The sequence below is a fragment of the Talpa europaea genome, assembly GCF_964194135.1.
Source record: "Talpa europaea genome assembly, chromosome: 6".
Lineage (NCBI taxonomy): Eukaryota > Metazoa > Chordata > Mammalia > Eulipotyphla > Talpidae > Talpa > Talpa europaea.
In genome coordinates, this window is record NC_140072.1 from 95,641,652 (window position 1) to 95,660,315 (window position 18,664).

Below are 18,664 nucleotides of genomic sequence, written 5' to 3' on the forward strand. Positions count from 1 at the left end.
GACAAAATACTTAGAAAGTTGCTACCTCAGGAAAAATATTTCTTCTGGATATTCATGGGAAATTATGAAATATAGAAACTGTTATCAGATAATCTCAAAGATAGATTTCTAAAAAAAAAAAGAATGTTAGAGTTGATAAGACATTTATCTTCTGCTCTGATTCTCCAGAAATTATCTTGAGGTTATATTCTCTAGACTCAAAGGATGAAATTCAGGAGTGATATCTTAGCAGTGAATGACTCATCTAAGAAACTGGGAAGTTTCTATCAGATTATCACAGAAATTTGGGGAAAATACTTTTGAGTAGTAGCACCATTCTTTATTTTCCTTTTGGGCACTATCACATTTTTACTACTCTGTTCACTGACCCTAGATGTGCACATCTGCTAAAAAGGATCCTTTACACTCAAATAAGCAAAACCTATGTGTGATAATGCATGTTAGACAGTCAACAGGGACTCAAAAATATCAGCTGAGATGCTACCATTAACTAGACACCAAACAGAGTTCAAAGATCAGTCAAGCTTTAATCCAAAGGTTAAAGCACAGGATACTAAGGCTACCCCTTATTTAACACAACAACCAGAGAAAGGCCATTCACCCTGAATCACTTGTGGAATGCATAATTATTTGTTTCCTGCTGTTTATAGGTCATTGATCAAAAATCTATGAATGACAAGACTCAACTTTAAATAATGGCAGTCTGTAGAGGAAAAAGACTTTTAAGTCACTTTAAATTAAAAAAATCTTTTGTTCCTTTCTAAATGGAAGACTTTGATGCTTTATTTTGACCAAAACCAAGTATCATTTCTCTACAACTAATAACATCTTCAAAAGGTCAGAAAAAAAATGAATATATAGCTCGACATGCTCACAGAGAAAAAACACCCCCAAGACATCCAAGATTCTGAAATATGCCCTACTAGAATGCACAGTTTCTCAACAAATAATGGTTAAAATGAATATTAACCATTTAAAATGCTTCTGGGAGTAACATACACTCATCATGGGGAGATTAATAATAACACGTGCATTATCAAAGGAATGTTCAAAACACTGCTTTGGAAAAAAAATGGCTACCTTGTAGCAGTTTACTTAAGATGCTGTTGACCTCTACCTCTTAGTCAATGCTAATATTCGCTTAAAGAAAAAGAAGTCCCAATAAATGATAACATTACCATTTTCTGTTTCAGTACTTTATTTCAAAATGTTCAAGAGAACATTGCTTACTTTTAATTAATGCAAATAAACCTTAATACTTCTTGCATTGAAATATGATAAACACTGTTCCATAACACAAGGACATTTATTGAATTCTGATTCTTGGACTCTATTCCTTTTATCTTAGTCAGACACATGAATCAAAAATATTGAAAAGGTTTATATAGGGGAGGAGGGGAGAAGGGAGTAGGATCAAAACAAGGGTGGTGGGAATTGTACAGGGACTATAACCAAGATGAAAATGCATACATTGTGCAAAAATGAAAAATAATGTAAAAAATACATAAAATAAAAATTTTTTTAAAAAATTAAAAGAAAAGGTTAGAATAAAAAAATATTGAAAAGGAAATTGTGTAATATTTGGCTAAAGTAACACACTGAACCAAGTCATCTTTTTTTCCTAACTGGAAGAGTTTGATGCTTTATTTAGAACAAAACCATATATCAATTCTCTACAACTAATAACATCTTCAAAAGTAATTACTAATTTACTAGTAATTACTAATTTAGCTAAAAAGAACACAACTCTACAACTTTACCATGCAACCATGTCTACCTTAGATAACTCCATGCCTGGTCCACATTGCTTGCAGAGAACACAATTTCCAGATCGATCCCTGAATTCTTGTTGTCTACAGTCTCCTGTTTCACAAATCCCTTTACATACCTGGAAAAAATGTTTCACAAAATGTTATCTTAAAATGTATTTTTTAAATTTTTCTGTTGATCTGCTTTTACTGAGATTTCCTCTTTTAAAAAATCTGACAGTCAGGGCCTCCCCGGTGGCGCAGCGGTTGAGCGCTGGGTTGCGAAGCTGCCCGCAGCCTCTGCAGCGCCGGTTCGATCCCCGGCAGCTCCCCGGCCACTGGAGGAGGGTCCCACATGGCGCGCAGACCTCTCCTGCCGCCCGCTGCTCCCCTCAGCAGTGTACCTCGGTCCTTCTGCCTGCTCTGCTCCCCGCTCTGGCTCTGGTGAATTCTCTCACCCTCCCGCGCTTATGACTGTACCCAGTGCATGTATAAACAAACAAACAAACAAACAAATAAATAAAAACATGCCTCTATTTAAAAAAAAAAATCTGACAGTCATAAATCAATAAAATTCTTTTTTTTTTTTTTTTTTTTTTTTTTTTTTAAATAAATTTTATTGTTATATTCCCCATACAATTGCAGCCCCCCCATTCTGACCCCAATCCCTCCCCTCCCGCCCCCCTAAAAGTGTCTCTGGTTCATAGTTTTTTGTTGATTTTGATTTTCACTATCTTATAGTTATTCATTTTCCTGGTCCCTTATTTAAGTTTTCTAGATTCCTGCTATGAGTGAGACCATCCGGTATTTTTCTTTTTCTTTTTGGCTTATTTCGCTGAGCATGATCCCTTCCAGCGCCATCCATGTTGCTGCAAATTGCATGTGTTTATCTTTTTTGAATGCTGAGTAATATTCCATGGTATATATGTACCACATCTTCTTGATCCAGTCATCTATTTTTGGGCATTTGGGTTGTTTCCAAAGCTTAGCTATTGTAAACAGTGCTGCTATAAACATAGGGGTGCAGGTGTTCTTTGGAATTGATGTTTCTGTGTCCTTTGGGTAAATACCTAGGAGTGGAATTGCTGGATCATATGGAAGCTCTATGTTTAGTAGGTCCAGAAATCTCCACACAGCTTTCCACAGTGGTTGGACCAGTTTGCACTCCCACCAACAGTGCAGAAGAGTTCCTTTTTCTCCACACCCTCGCCAACATTTGTTGTTGCTAGTTTTTTTAATATGTGCCATTCTCACTGGTGTAAGATGGTATCTCATGGTAGTTTTGATTTGCATTTCCCTGATGACAAGTGATGTTGAACATTTTTTCATATGCCTGTTGGCCATTTGCATTTCCTCTTCAGAGAAGTTTCTTTTAAGCTCTTCTGCCCATTTTTTGACTGGATTATTTTCTTTGTTGTTGTTGAGTCTCATCAGCTCTTTGCAGATTTTTGTGATCAGTCCTTTATCATTAGTGTTGGGTGCAAAAATGTTCTCCCAGTTGGTGGGGTTTCTCTTTGTTTTTGTTATTGTCTCTTTTGCTGTGCAAAAGCTCTTTAATTTGATGTAGTCCCAGCTGTTTATCTTTGCCTTCACTATCACTGCTTTGGGTGATGTGTCTGTAAAGATGTCTTTGATGTGCAAATCACGTAGTGTTTCGCCTATATTTCCTTCTATATATTTTATGGTTTCAGGTCTTATGTCTAGTTCTTTAATCCATTTTGAGTTGATTTTTGTGTATGGTGTGAGGTGGTGGTCAAGCTTCATTCTTTTGCATGTAGCGACCCAGTTTTCCCAGCACCATTTAAATCAATAAAATTCTTAATGATGACAGTTGTGGCCAAACTCTCTTCAAAGTAAAAGTGCTATGTAAATATGAGCTTATTCTTACTGAATACCATTTATCCACTTAAATGGGACCTAACAATATACCTTGGGGTGAGAGCATAGGATTCATTGGAAAGATTATCTACTTTGGCAAAAATAGTTTTTAATTATTTCCCAAAATATATACTTTCTCCCTTCACTTTATCTAAAAACAGTAACTCTTATCAAACTACCAAAGTATATTTACATGTTTCTAGACAGATGACATTTCATAAAAAATGTTGCTATTAAAAGAATCTCAGATTGGTGACAATATTTAGTTCCACCTCTTATTCTATGTAGGATTGCCCTTTCTAACATTCTTCACTATGATTTTAACTTTCTGTATTTTTTTTTTGACTATCAATAGAAAATAACTTTAATAGAATTAGTGTGCAATAGAGAGAAGAGAAAGAATATAGCTAAAATAGTTTCCCATAATTTTGGTTTTGTAAATGAAAGCTGAAAGCCATAGGAAGTACTGCAGGAGGAGAGACTGGTTAAGGCCTAACATACATAGATACATAGGGAATTGTTTTTGATAGTTCTAATAATGAATAATTATTCAGTAAAATTATCTCTACCTTGAAGCGGAAGAATATGTGATGATTACTGCAACTTCCTTAACTAAAACCTCTAGAGAAAGTAGGAGGGAAAATGATTTGGGGCTAAAGGTCTAATAACCTCTTCCTCTCTTTATTCTCCCTTGATTTTATTTGAAAGATAGAAGATTGTCTTCCACCAAGTAGAGACTGTAATTATTTGAGAATGAAATTGCCCCAATCTATTTCCTAGGCCGTTTGTTCCAATGGTTCACAACCTCAATTGAAAAGAAGCTTTTCTTATATGTACCTGAATTATACACTTCAATTTGACCCTGTTTCTTCTTACTTTTTCTTCCAAGAAGACTTTAGGTACTGTCTTCAGGATAAATAGTTCTTTTTCTTTTTCTTTTTTTTTAAAGATTTATTTTATTTATTTATACAAGCACTTGGTACAGTCAGAAGCGGGGGAGGGTGAGAGAATTCACTAGAGTCAGGGCGGAGAACAGAGTAGGCAGACTGACGAAATACACTGCTGAGGGGAGCAGCGGGCGGCAGGAGAGGTCTGCACACCATGTGGGACCCTCACCTGGGGGCTGTGGATCGAACCGGCGCTGCAGAGGCTGCGGGCAGCTTCGCAACACAGCGCTCAACCGCTGTGCCACTGGGGAGGCCCTAAATAGTTCTTTTTAATATTTATAGAGCATGATTACAGTTCCAGACTAAAAAAGTTCATCTTTTGAAAACGTCATATTTTTTGAGAAGCTAACATTATAATTCTCCATCTGTATTTAATGCTTTCTGGACTGAAAAGGATACAAATAACTATTAAGAAATAACTTAAAAATCTCAATTCTGCACAAGCCATGTAAGTCACAATTCTGTTAGGGTCTAGAACATCGATCAAGAGACATGCCTGTAAACTCAGGGAAAATCATTACAAGGCTAATATCTAACACTGTTATTTTATCACTTCATTTACATTTAAGTAAAACAATTCAGCAATCATCATGGGAGTTGATATTCAGTAGCATTTTTTGTTCATTATTAATCATTGTTACCATAAATTATTAATGCAGTAAAAATAAAATATAATTTGAAAGAAAAATTTTAAATGTGGGAGTAAAGACAGAAAATAGTCAGTACTACTTATATGAATTCTTTTACCACATTCTTATGAAAGTAAGGAAAAGGAATTGACTTACCAAATATGTTAGTAAAACTACAATGGTGAAAAATAATTTCTCTTGTTCTAGTAACACTTTTAAAGCCATCGCTCCTATTAAATGTATTTACTGTTGAAGCATCCTAAAAGATAAGAAGATATAGTTAACATTAATAACATTAACAACCACACTCTGTATTTGTTATATTGCTTACCATTTACTATTTATACTAGGTAACATCATTTATATGGTTAAAAGGAATAGTCTTTGAAAAAGATACAATATAACAATAGTATGTAATTCTTTAAAAAGTTTAGGTGGTAAGAATGGATGCTTTGTCTTCCTATATATCATATGCAAAACTCCTACTGGCTCTGAATTCCCATGCTTTTATTTTCTAACCAAGTCTCTGTACTGGTCAATATAATTCATCCAGTGGAGAATTATATTTAAACAGAAACAAGATTGAGCTGACATTTTTATGATTTAATCAGTGCCACAGGGATGATAATAGTGATAAAATAATTAACAAGACCTAAGCACTATGTGGTAGTACTATTTTCAGCATGTTAAATCATTTAATCCTCACAACTACTCTAGAAGGTAGATAGTATCATTACCCCCATTTTAGGATGGAGAAGCTGAGGCCCAGAGAGGGCTGAGTCATTCATCCAAGGTTGCACCACTGTTAAGAGGTAGAGCTAGATGCAAACCCAGGTGGTTGGCTTCAGTGTCCCTTTATCCCTTATACCCTGCAAAACAATCCACTCTGTTTAATAAAACTTGGACCTTCGGCTCCACTAAGAAGCAAACACACAGCTAGCATTTGGCATTTGTGAATTCTTCCCTAAACTACTACAGGGCAACTATCTCACAGCAGAAAAGTAAGCATTCATTTAAGAACATTTAAAAATAATTAACTAGTTTGAAATTGGAAGCACTAGCTTGACATTTCCATAAAAGATAAACCCTAAGATCCAGCAATACCACTTCTATCTATTTATTTGAATAATATGAAAGCACTAACACAAAAAAAGATAGGTTCAGAGCAGCAGTATTCATAAGAGCCATGTCATGGAACCAACCTAAATGCCAATCAATAGGTGACTGCAGAATTTAGATATATATGCTCACTAGAATACTACTCAGCTATTGAAAATATATGAAATCATGTCTTCTGTGACAAATATGGATGCAGTTTTAGGTGATTATGCTAAGTGAAATAAGTCAGAAAGACAATTACTGATAGTTTCATTCATTAGTAGACTAGAAATAACCTAAGAAAACAAACTGGCACTAAAACTTGATTTAAAAGAAGATAAACAGAACTTCTTCAATTTGACCAGAAAGATTCTAATATATAAAGACAAATTTGGTTGTTTGCTTGTTCATTTTATAGATTCATACAATGTCAAGAGAAGGAATTTGTTTTCAAAAAGTGAAGACTCGTCTGGTGGTGAACAATGCTTCAATTGGCCTTTAAAGTTAAATCTCCCCAAACTAACAGTGGCCCACAGCAGATAATCTGACCACTTAGAAAGAAGCCAGAGCAAAGAATCAGAACTACAGACCAAAGAGCTCAAGAAAAACAGTAAAATGCCAACAAAGCAACCAGAACAGGGCAGGCTACTGATCATACAGCTAATCAGGGTGAATTTAATCAGCTCTGTAGATGTGTAACCAAGATGGTCCTTTCAGACACCTAAGCAGATCCAGTCATAGGGCAATGAAAAATCATTTTTAATGTTTGTTGAATGAATAACCTAATTTGAGTGAATTCAAACACTTCCTTGGATGTTTTTTTCTTTTCCAGCTTCTTAATTACAGTTTTTTCCCTCCCCTTATACATCTCAAAATCATCCAACAATTATGTAACCATGCAGCTTGTGTAGACCCAAGTTTGGGGTCAGCAGATAAAAATCACATTCCCTGGAAAGTATGGTTCATGTTACCTCTTTCTTGACATGGTCCTACATTTTTTTTTAAATGAGCTAATTTTTAAAGCAAAAAACATAAAATCTATACGGGATTAAACTAATATGGAAAAGAGGGAATAAACACCAAAGCATTTACACAAACTATGAGAAATAGAGATTAGTAGAGTCAGAGCATAACAATAGCATTGAGAAGGTAGTCTGGACAGAATACTCTATAGAGACACTGTGTTAATGATCGAGGAAGGCAGACAAATGCTGGAGCAGTCATTGACATATACATCAAGTTAGGAGTCAAAGCAATATGATTTTGACTTTATAGAATATGTCTATTTTATGTACAAAAATAAGCTGGCCAAGATAGTATCAATGGTTAGATTCATATTGTGGCATTCTGGATGAATTTTCCCCTTCTTTTCTCAAAAAATTCTTCATTGTATAAATATTTCATTAATAATGAAAAATATATGTGTGTAACATTCTTTTTTTTTTTTTTTGCAAATAGTCTTCAGCTTTTTTTTTTTTTTTTTTTTTTAGATTTATTTATTTATACAAGCACTAGGTACAGTCAGAAGCGCAGGAGGGTGAGAGAATATGTCAGAGCCAGAGCGGGAGCGGGAGCAGAACAGGCAGAAGGACCGAAGTACACTGCTGAGGGGAGCAGCGGGCGGCAGGAGAGGTCTGCGCGCCATGTGGGACCCTCGCCCGGTGGCCAGGGATCGAACTGGCGCTGCAGAGGCTGCTGGCAGCTTCGCAGCCCAGCGCTCAACTGCTGTGCCACCGGGGAGGCCCGTGTGTAACATTCTTATGGCAAAAATTTAAGTGAACACTTTAGACATATTTTTTAAAAGGAACACTACCTTTTATGACATATATCAAGAGAGTTTCTTTTCTAATGATAAGGTAGAAAAAACATAATGGAACTATCAGTATTTCTGGTGCGCTGACTTGTATTATTTTTCCAACATGCATGCTAAGTTGAATAGTTCAAATGAGAAATATAAGGGTAGCATTACCATGACTAAATTTCCAAGTGTGCAGGTGGACTACTTCCCACATATTTTTTCCTAAACTCCTAACCTGAGAGCTCTCACAATGTCACCAGATGGCCTGCCTGTCTCATCACTGGTCACCCCTCCCACGGGCCATCCATTTCAGTGATATGCTGATATCACATTTCTCCTGAACACCAGTGATCTTGTTCTCTTCCTCTGGATCTGGAGAGTCTCCTACTAAATACCTCCAATGACCAGCCTGCTCTCACACTGCTGAGATGCTGTCCACAACCAAGAGAGTTGCTCCCTATGGTCCTATAATTCTTTCTACATTCCTTCATATGCTTATTGCTGTATCAGTTTTACTCATCAGACAGCATGCTCTTTTAAAATAGGGACCAGGCCTTTATTACTTTTGTATTTCCAGTGTCAAGCATATTGCCTGGCACATACAGATGCTCTATAATGTTTGATGAATTAAGTAGACAAAGAAGCACAAATAATGAAGTATATATTGCAGAAAACAAGTGAAATTTGGTTGCATGTAACAGACTTAATTCTTCTCTGGTGAATAGATTAAACATTCTGTTTCATATATGTATCCCTTATCCATCCATCCATGCATCCATCCAATATCTACATCTGTCTATCCATCTATCTTTTTACATGTTCAAGACATTAAATGCTTTAAAAGAGGAGACAGGATTAAATAATAGAGTGATACATTTTTAAAATTCCTAATTTACTAGAAAGTACAGGGATTTCAGCACATTGGGAGATTTCTAATGGAGTTGGAAATTGAAATGTGCCATTGACTTGTTTTCTGTGACTTTTCTTTTATCCTAGTTTTTTATACCAAAGACTGGAAAATCATTTAGACTGTGCAGATTATCCTGACAGAAGTCAACATGATGTAAAATCCAGGTTTGAAGAGTTTTCTGCATGTAAACCTAATATGTGTAAAAATAACCTGGATCTCATTGGGAATGTCAGGAGAAAGTAGCAACCGAACACCTGGGTTTTCAGTCCCATTTCTTAGCAACGTCACTTTGAGTTTACACATTAAGAGAGACAAAAACAGAACTTATTTCATGGACATGCAGTGGGATGAACTGAGATAACTCACATAGTGTTTAGCCCAGTACTTAGAACAGAGTGAGAGATTCATCAATTATGGTTGCTGATACTGTTATTGTTGCTTTGCTGTTGTGAGCACCACTTTTTAGCTGTATGAACTTGCACAAGTTATGGAACCCAAGTCTCAGTTTCCCAAATCTAAATTTGGCATAATGACATTAAATACCTCCTGATATTGCTGTGAGGAATAGATGAGTTTAACATCTGTAGAGAAAGCACTTACAGGAGTGTTAATTGATATAAACTGTTTCTGGCTCCTAGCAAGTGCTCTCTAAGTGCTAGCAATTATTGTTGTTCTTGTTAATGGTATTATTGTTGAGGATCAAATGAGCCATTGCATGTAACAGTCCTTGAAGCCTGTAACCTGTTACACAAATGGAAGACATTTTCAGACAGTCACAATCAAGGGGCAGGTCATGTTTTAGACCTATCCGTATGCAGGAGACATTCAAAGACTGATTCAGAGTTTGAATTAAGCAATTATAATGTCAAGAACTTTGTTAAGGATTTATTAAAAGTATAACATTTTTTTCTTTACTACCATACTGTAAAGTAGACATTTAGTAAGGAAGAAGAGAAAGAAAACTGAGGGTCAAGGGACACATGTAATTTAAGCAGTAAAAGCCAAATCATATTCATGTCTACTGACTCAACAGGGCACTCAACCATTCTGCAGGGCTAACTCTGGGTTGTAACCTACCATCCTGCACTGTCCATAGCCCTCTTGGCATAGATGGACTATACCCACAAAATTGACTAACACAAGCAAAACTAAATAAGAGAACAGTACATTGAATTGTTCATCCATTTGGCCAACACAGTTTGATGCAGCAGTTATCAGGTGCCTGCAGGGAGACAGGGTCAGGTGGAGGGGTGGGGATGACACTACAGATGCACTTGAAGAGAGCTCGGCTTAGCAGGACTGGTGAGATCTCCTAAACACCTTTTAATATAGCCTGGCCACGGGGTATTTAGAAAGAGCCAACTTAGCTGGTATTGGCGGAGTCTTACAAGTGTGACCTTGAATTTCCTGGAATAAAAATAAATACCTTGTGAAATGCTCTGGCATTTATAAAAAAAAAGGAAATTTTAATGAAATAACAAGCATTTAAGTAATTACATTTAAACTAAAATTGAAGTAATAAAAAGGAATTTATTGAAATTGATTTTAAACCTGGGCTTTTAGGGCATAGTGTCTATTTACTTGAGATGACTTGTTAGGAATAAGACAAACACATTATAGAGATTAGGTTCAATAGATGCTCTGGGATTTTCATAGTTTGCCAAAATATTCAAACTAGATACTATCACTAACTATCTAGCATCTATTTTGCAAAATAAGCACAGGGAAACTGACCCAAGCAAAGCAATAAGAAGACAAATGCCTGACTTATCCAGTTCTAGAAGGATGCAATTTCTGCCTCACTATGTGCTATTCAACAATATTGAGCAGGTTAGCAGTAACCAGGCAAACCAAAGAAAAGAGAGGAGGCTAGAGCTTAGAGTGAGTAAACATTATGTTAGGTTACACAGAAAGTGGCTGCTTATCAAATCAAGCTGCCTAGCCTTCTCATCTGAATCAATGGTGCTAACCAATATGGATGTGTCCTAATTAGCTAAAGGGGATGAATCCAACAGGTGCAGAAATGCACCCTGCTTCACTTCCTTATGCAAATCATGAAAACCTGATGGTGTGTCAACAGGCAAAGAGGAAGGGGCTCACAAACACTAGTGCATTGAAGCTCTGCTGGGGAAGAATAGCCCCAGACTTCTCTTCTGGGCTGGGCAAACCACTGGATTGTAACCCACAGTCGTGGTTTCAACCTGCATTTCCCTCAGCAGATACCTCTCTTTCGCTTTAGAGACTCGCTATATATTGTACCTTTGTTTGCTTTTGCCACAACCTATCAAAGTTCTCCTGGGATCTCCTCAAAATCTGGATAGACACTCTCCCATAGGATCCTGGGTTTATCTCTGTGCCAGATCATAATTATCTGGTTTATTGTCTCTCTTCTCAGTGTCTAGCCTTTGTAGTATTCTTTTTTGTGTTGTGTCTATCCAGCAGCATTATTTTCTTCAGTCGACATATCACTTAAGTTTTAAAATAGATTTTCAAGATCAAAAAATGAAGAATTTTCTTGAAATATTAGAAAATTTGGCAACAGTGATTTCCACATAAAGGCAACATGATCTAGAGCTGAATAACAGTTGTCCCTTTCAAAGAACGTATACCCTCTAGTGCTCTAGTCACTACCACTCCCTATTGCACACAGGGATTCATTCCTTCATTTAATTACCAGCCAAGCCTTGGGAATTTACCACCAATTATGGTTTGAGGACTTAATAACAAGAATTGTAATTTTGTTCTAGAAACATTAACTCATCCAAGATATATGCCTAAGTACATGTTGAATGAGTGGAGAAATTCATTACTTCAGGATAACGATTTACCTCATAGGGTTGCTATAAGGACTACAATAATATATGTGAAAAATATATGTAACTATAACTTGAGATTGAAAGATATTTTTAAAGAACATAATTTAAATCAGAACATCATTTTTTGAATATAGTGTTATAATAATATCAAGAAAGATTTTAAGAAAGAAGACCCAATACTTAACCTTTCTAATTTTAACAATTCAATAAACTTTCTAAGAATGATCTTTATTTTGGATCTTATAAGTAAACAAAATAAATGAATCTTGGAATCATTCAAATGAAATCAGAATGACTTTTTTCAGAATAGATTAATTTTCTTTTTTTCCATTTCTTAAAAGTGATTTAGTATCTAACATGCAGTGCATGCAATAAGGTAACAGTTTTCATTTAGTAAAACTGTATTAACATTATGTAATGAAGCTACACTCAACTCATACATTTTTCCAATATGCAATAAACTGAAATATTTTTTTTAAAAAAATCAACATTAAAGTAAACTGGCAAGCTTACAATTTATAAAATCAGCATTGAAATAAAGCCAATGTTATACATATAGCCTTTTACATTTTAATGGTGGAACATAATCATAAATGGTTTAGAAATAATGTCAGTCCTATGTTAAGAGAATAAAAAATTAATTAGAAAAGTAGGTATTGACTTTTCCAAATAGAACAATAATCCATAGCCTCTAGGTATGCTGAGTCTTGGCCTTATATTTCACTATATTTGAAATTCGTTCTTCCTACATGGTAGTTTGCAATCATTTTTGCAGCCTAGGAAGCTCACAAAGGTATGCTGTAATAAAAATATACATATTGTTGTTGGCTGGGAATTGAGAATGATTTCCCTTTTTCAAATAATGAAATATTTTCTACTAAAAACCCTAGAAGCACTGAAATGTTCCATTGCCAAATATAATATCTTCAATTCCACCACTTTTCAAAAACATTAGGGGTCACTCACTGTCAGGCTCCCATAATTATTTATTTTTATCAGAATTTAAATTATAATAGGCTTTTTTGAGACATCCTTTTTATTTCTCTGAGTTGTAGGCATATCATCTTTGCTTTAGGAAAATCACTGTCAGTGTTCTCAAACTGTTCACTCAATAAGCATATGTAGTAACTAAAGTGCTTTTCCTCAAATTAAAAATGTTTTTCTATCCTAGGACACAAATAGAGCAATTGTAGCATCAAGAACTAAGGGGACCTCAAACATCACAGTCTATTCTAAGAGAATTGTGTATAACCACTTCTAAAACACAGCTGTTTAAATTTTTATTTTAGAAGTATGTCTGGATGGATTCCAAAACCACTCTTTGTAACATTTGTAGTGTTCTTCTCCAGTGTAAGTAGCTTCTATTCTTTTAGAATTTCCTCCTATTAGACCCATCTAAGCTGACTGCAGAGAGGCTAAATAATATTTAATCTTCAGATATACAAGTTCCTTTGTCTTATATAATTGCTGATGGTGGCTGTTCTCTTAAAAATCCAGGTTTTAAAAGGTACATATTCTGTGACTAGAAGATAACCCAATACTGTTTAAACAACTTACTTTAAAATGTAAACATTTTAGACAGATTAAATGCAATGAATGAACCCACTGCTCAATCAGTAAATCATGAAAAGAAATTATGTTCCTACTGCTTTACTGTTCTTTTCTTTCAGCTAGGAAGTCACTTTAAAAGGCTGTGAACATTTAATAATCAGCTGCCATGAGACAAATGGACTTAACTGTGACTGTTCCCCAGCTCTCTTATCACATAAGCAGCTGTCTATTCATTTGGGGTGTACATTTATTCAAGGTGGGTATTCTTATTCCTGCAGTCAACACAGAGTATGTTGACCTTTTCCAGAATTTTAAATACTTGCCTTTAAAGTGCAGATTTAAAGGACTGGGTTTTTTTTCCCCTCGTGTATTAAAGATGCCTACAGTTTTTTGCTCATGTTGTGTTAACTTCTTATGTTGGACTGGATAAAAGTTGGGTACAGACATTAAAATAAGGGGAAAAGGAGACCCAAATTCTCTTCATGAGTGTCAGCAGAATTCCTCAGTATATTTCAAAAGTACCCAACATGCTCTAGATTCATGTATCAAAGCTATAACTGGCAAATTAAATTGTATATTAAAGACAGCCTTTGACTACACATATCTCAATTTTCCATTCACACACACACACATATTCACACAGATAAATTAGAGCTGGTGATCACCTGGAGATTAAAAAAAAACAAAACCCTCTCATTTCCTGTTCTTTTAAAAAGTTTCTTATGGCTACTTAAATGTTAGCAATGTGTCCATATTCAAGTTATGGAGAAGAAAGGCATGCTACACATAATACAATACACAAAACATCTTCATGTGTCCTTACCTTCAAATTCAAGATCTAGCCTGACCTCAGAATCAAAAGACACTCTCATGGCTGCCCCAGAAAACATTAACACAACATCCCAGAGTTAGCACTTTCTATTGAAAAAAAATCTCTTAAGTCAATAAAGTCACATAGCCTTGGCAATAAAATAGATGTCATAAGACATTTTCAATGATTAAAAAGCAAAGAATGTACAGAACACATAAGACTCTAAGAATGTCCTCATAATATTTTCAAATGAAATGCTTTTTATTATTTTCAGAACAGCTCTATAAATATTATACAAAGAATTGTTCTTTATAAATATCCACTTCTTGGTGAGTAATAATTAATGACAAAAACTTTTCCACAGTAGGACTCAATTCTCACTCCCTAGTTACATATCTTTAAATTAGATATTAAGCAGTGCACCAAATAAAATATGTATTTAAACTTCATGAAAGTAGTATTGACAAAAGTGCCTAAGGTAAAACTGCACAACAGAAATATTGAATAAATCTTGAACTAATGCAATATAATCCTCCCCTTTGCTATAGCTATCGGATCATGAAACAACATATTAAAATAAATACTTCTGTTTGTATAAGTCATGTTTAACAATAACTGTTTCCTGTTTACATAAACTTCTAGTTATGGAAATCTATCACTGAAGTAAAAACTTCTGTAAATATTTTTAATTAAGTTGTTTCAACTGAAATTATTAAAGAAATAGCAAACAAAGCTTATGGTTTTGTCTGCAAATTGAGTCATTTTAATTAAAATGCACTCAAAAAAGTGACATGAATCTCTCCAATGCTAAGTTTGAAGAAGAGTTAGCGACCAACAAAACAGATCATTGAATTCCGATCCTTCCAAACTTCATCTTCAAGAATATAATTGCATGTATAAACAAAGAAACAAACAAATAAATAAATAAAACATGCCTCTATAAAAAAATAAAAAAAAAAAAAAAAAAAAAAAAAAAAAGAATATAATTGCTACCATTTTATTCCATGACTTCAGAACCTTGACAAGGGCTGTTAGAGCTGGCCTTTCTTTCTTGCTAATCTATGAGAAGTTCCACCCATCACTACATAATAAATATTGCTCATATTTGTGACACTTTCTTTTTCCACAGAATGAGTATATTTATGGACTATTTATAAATCTTGTAAATGCTTTGCAGTTTCTCGACTACAACTGGATAGTCCTGGCCTGCAGTCAGCTTCCTCCAGTAAGAGCATTCGGGGTGCAAGCCTACTCAGCCGAATTGCGCCCCACAAAGTCAGACGCGCGGGTTTTGATAGGCAAGGACTGGAGCGTAACCGTTTAAAGCCGGGGTTCAGACTTATTTATCCACACACGTTTGCCTTATAAGCCGATTTTCTATGTATAAGATCCCAAGATATTAAGACTAAGTCCCGTCATCCCATAGCCAGGGGAGATCCTGAGGCTTTCACACACCCCTGTCCCTCCAGCTAGTGCAGATAAAGCTCTAGCATCTTCGGTGCCTTCCCCACTCCCCCAGCCCCCTCTGCCCTAACCCGGCAATCCCAGGCTGCCACCCTTTCCTGAGGGTCGCCCTCGCCCAGCACAGTGCGCCCGCCCCCTCTTCTCACGTGAGCACCCCTTGCCTGCGCCCCCTCCTTCTGTAAGACAACCGCCTATTCTCCCAGCTTTCATCTCCCCGGGATCCTCTGGGGCGAGGGCCTAGGGCGAGCCCCAAGAGGGGCCGCACACCTACCTTTCCTGTCACTTGAGCAGCCCCGTCGGCCCCACGGCCAGTCCGGCTCCGTAGATCCGGGCTGGAGTCTGAGGCACCGGAGCGCGCCGAGCAAGGCAGGGCGCTGTGCGCAAGGCGTGCAGCCGAATCCCGGGTGCTCTCTAGAGCACTGAGCCGAGAGCTCGCCAGCGCTGTGGGCCCCCGCGCTCTCTGGTAGCCCGGCAACGGCCGCCGCCTGCCGGGCCCCGCCCACCGATGAAGCCCCGCCCACCGATGAAAGCCCCGCCCATCTCTCCCCTTAGCCTCTCAGCGGCGCCCCCTCCAGCCTCAGCTCAGCTCCTCAGGGAGCTTCTCAGGTTGCTGTCCCAGGCGCTAGTGACCCCTCCCCCTGCGGATGCAGGAGTCGACCTCCCATGATCACTCAATGAACTTGAAACCTCTGGTGATGTGGGGTGAGCACAGAGCCTGGGCTCCTGCCTTCACTAGCCATTGGTGTAAGGCTTTGGAACTTTTGAACCTTAGTTTGTATATTTATGAAACAGCATTAAAAAGTTTTCCAGCAGTAGAATATTATAGTAATGTAAGCAATTATTATTTCGTCTGTCTAGTAAGCAATAAGTGGACAGAGTTCCTTCAAACCCAAAATTCTGTGCATGCCTTTGGTACAGAAGCAAACACTGGTGGGTTTTTTTTTTTTTTCTTCCCAACAGAGCTCTTTAGGTGGTGTCAAATTCTGTTTCCTTTCTACAACCAGAGACCCATAGTAGCCACTCAGTATTTATTGAATAAATGAATAAGTTGTTATAGTTAATTACTGATAAGCACTTCTTGTGATCCAACACAGAGAACACCCTTCGTGGTGTACTAGGTGCTTGAAAAATACATTAAAAAAGAAGACTGTCATTGGTCTCCTTGGTGGCACAAGGGGTTAAGTCTCAGCACTATGAAGCTATCCCACAGCTACTGCAGCACTGAGTTCCATCCCCAACCAGGGCCAGGGAGCAACCCACATGGAACTGCAAACCTCTCCTGACTCTCCCACTGCTCCCCGCTGCAGTGTATTTTGGTTGTCTGCCTGATCTGCTCCCCACTCTGTCTCTGGTGAATCCTCTCATCCTCCTGCACATCTGGCCTACACCCCAGATCTTGTATGCATAAATAAATAAATCTTTAAATAAAGACTGTCACTCCTAGGTGTCACATCTCAAGATGGTTTACTCCAAATCTAACATGACCAGAATGTAAATCACAATGGCATACTTGTAAATGATTTACAAATGGCAGACACTATCTAATTTTATCTAATTTGAACTTCAAGGCAAACATACAGTTCCCTATTTTGTCAGCTGTTAGATGATAATACTACAGACTCAGTATGCCTCACGAACATGCTGATTATTTTATAAAGTAATTATTTATTTGGGTTCCTTTCCCCAACTAGACTTCAATACCCTAAGGGCACATCTTATTTTCTTAACATCCCAGAGCCTAGCATATAGTAAGTACTCCAAACATTTTTGTTAAGTGAATTTATTCTTCTTCCTTGGTAAAGTCTCACTCATATGCCATTTCTTCCTTTTCCTCTTTGTCCTACCACCTCCACCACAATACAAGTTGTCCCCACATTCACTAAGTATTACCACAGTCTGTTAAACCTCTCTCTCTGCTGCTTTGTCCAACCCATCCTGCTTCCTCCCACCTTTCTCCAAAGTCATTGTCCATTAAAAAGATTTACAAGAGGTTCCTCATCATAAAGAATGGCTTCTATACTCCTTGAATTAGCATTCAAAGATTTCCATGTTTGAGCTCCACCCACATTTTCAACCTTATCTTTCTCTTTTCTAGACCGCACACTTTATATTCTGGCCAAACTGGTCTGCATGACTTGCCTCAAATGTGCCCTGAATTTGCCCTTCCCCTTGCTCTCTAAGCTTCCTCTTTAGACTCACAGGTTTTCCCTCCCTCTCTTGACCCCTTACGTTACTTTTATTTCCTGACCCAACTCAAAAGTCACTACTCTCATGAATCTCTCCAAGATTTGTGGCCTTCTTACTACAATGACAGCAGTTGCCATATTCTAGCTTGTGTTATAAGTATCCTTAACTTATTTTTAACCCAAGGCATTAAAAATGTCTTCAGAGAAGGGGTCTATTTTGTTCAAACTTGTTTCTCTAATAGCATCAAACATTCAAACAAATGTTCAATACATATTTTCTGAGTGGAATTTAATCTGCTAGCTCAGAAACTATCTCTTTGGCTAAAGCCAAATGTTCTTTTTTCTCCAACCGCCTTTATACTAAAGACAGTAAAACAGTATTTAGTTCATTCAGTATTGCATCATTTTATGTGTATTTGATTGATTTTCCCAGTTAGTCTATTAGCTCACTATGGAAAGAGACCCTATTGTTAATATGTAAAAGCTTTGGCATCAAATAATCTGCCCTTGGATGCCAGTTTGCCATTCAATAGTAGCATTTTCTTGGAAAAGTTTCATAACCACCCTAATTTTTTATTTCTTCATCTGTAAAATGAGATGTTTCATTGGCAGTTGTAAATAAAATAAGGTATTTAAAGCAATTAACCCAATGGTACATAGTAAGTGCTCATTAAATGGTACCCATTATTAGTAGCAGTATATCTTGTGTAGGATATAACATCCTTCCAAGCTACTATAAAAATGCCTTAGTCGTTAAAGAAGAGGTCAGGTAAGCTAAATAAATGTTCCTTGCTTTACCTTACTTTGAGAGTTTATGTGACCTGAAGA

General features: G+C 36.8%; 1 protein-coding gene across 1 annotated transcript in view; it reads right to left on the reverse strand.

The window, feature by feature from the left end:
• Window positions 1–5,427, reverse strand: part of TNFRSF19 (TNF receptor superfamily member 19) — a gene marked incomplete at both ends in the record, with an annotated part of 74,555 nt that extends 69,128 nt beyond the window's left edge. The window contains 2 exons of the mRNA XM_084235959.1: window positions 1,778–1,888; window positions 5,359–5,427. Coding sequence (XP_084092085.1) covers window positions 1,778–1,888; window positions 5,359–5,427 — 180 coding nt within the window. The remainder of the gene's footprint in view (window positions 1–1,777; window positions 1,889–5,358) is intronic.
• Between the last annotated feature and the right edge of the window lie 13,237 nt (window positions 5,428–18,664).